Genomic DNA, 755 nt, shown 5'->3' with positions numbered 1-755 from the left:
CTTGGAGAAGGGGCATCATGCTGGATAGAGGGACAGCGAAGGAGGGGAAGACCCTCTATGAGGTGGATTGATTCAGTGACTGGGGTAATCGGGATGGATGTGTCAGAGGCAGTGAGATTGGCACAGGATAGAGCACGGTTTAGGGCTGTTGTACATAGGGTCGCTATGAGTCGCAAGCAACTCGACAGCACATAACAACAACAACAAATTATCATTAAGACCATAAAAAAATGACCAAATATCAAATTAAAAAGTAAAACTTATCTGATAATATCTCAATATAACCTACTGCTTTTATCACTTCTTTTCATTATTGAAACAAAAGTACATAGTTAAATATAAATAAAACCTTTGTCTTATCTTGTGCAGCATACATCATTTCAAATTAAAATACATACCCTCTCTGAAATAAATCCACATTGTAGAACTTGTTTAGCTCCACAGAGAATTCTACCATTGCTTGAACTTCGGTCATTTTTAATAGATACCCAGAAGACAAATCTGGTAACAGCACCTTGGTAAAGAAGAGGAGAGAAAAAGTCAATTTACAAAAATATCAATATTTAAACATATTTCAGAATATTCCATTTGCCTCTACAAAATAATGAGGCAAATTAGTTCAATGTACCTAACATAACTATAGGAATCTCCATGGTATTGCAACAGTTTAAGTACTTGTTTGCTAATTAAAATACTAGAAGTTAAAACACTGTAGTTTTCTAGGGAGAAGTGGGTGGTTACTTTAACCTAACTCA

At 35.2% G+C, this 755-nt stretch overlaps 1 protein-coding gene across 1 annotated transcript in view; it reads right to left on the bottom strand.

The window, feature by feature from the left end:
• The window catches only part of FAM135A (family with sequence similarity 135, member A), a 147,112-nt gene extending 146,622 nt beyond the window's left edge, over nucleotides 1–490 (bottom strand). Inside the window, exon 1 of the mRNA XM_006899483.1 lies at nucleotides 399–490. Within this exon, the coding sequence (XP_006899545.1) occupies nucleotides 399–475 (77 nt within the window). The 5' untranslated portion in view covers nucleotides 476–490. The remainder of the gene's footprint in view (nucleotides 1–398) is intronic.
• Between the last annotated feature and the right edge of the window lie 265 nt (nucleotides 491–755).

The sequence above is a fragment of the Elephantulus edwardii genome, unplaced genomic scaffold (genome assembly GCF_000299155.1).
Source record: "Elephantulus edwardii isolate Elephantulus edwardi_28Jun2011 unplaced genomic scaffold, EleEdw1.0 scaffold00258, whole genome shotgun sequence".
Taxonomy (NCBI): domain Eukaryota; kingdom Metazoa; phylum Chordata; class Mammalia; order Macroscelidea; family Macroscelididae; genus Elephantulus; species Elephantulus edwardii.
The sequence above is the reverse complement of the archived record's forward strand: the minus strand, read 5'-3'. Positions and strand labels throughout refer to the sequence as shown.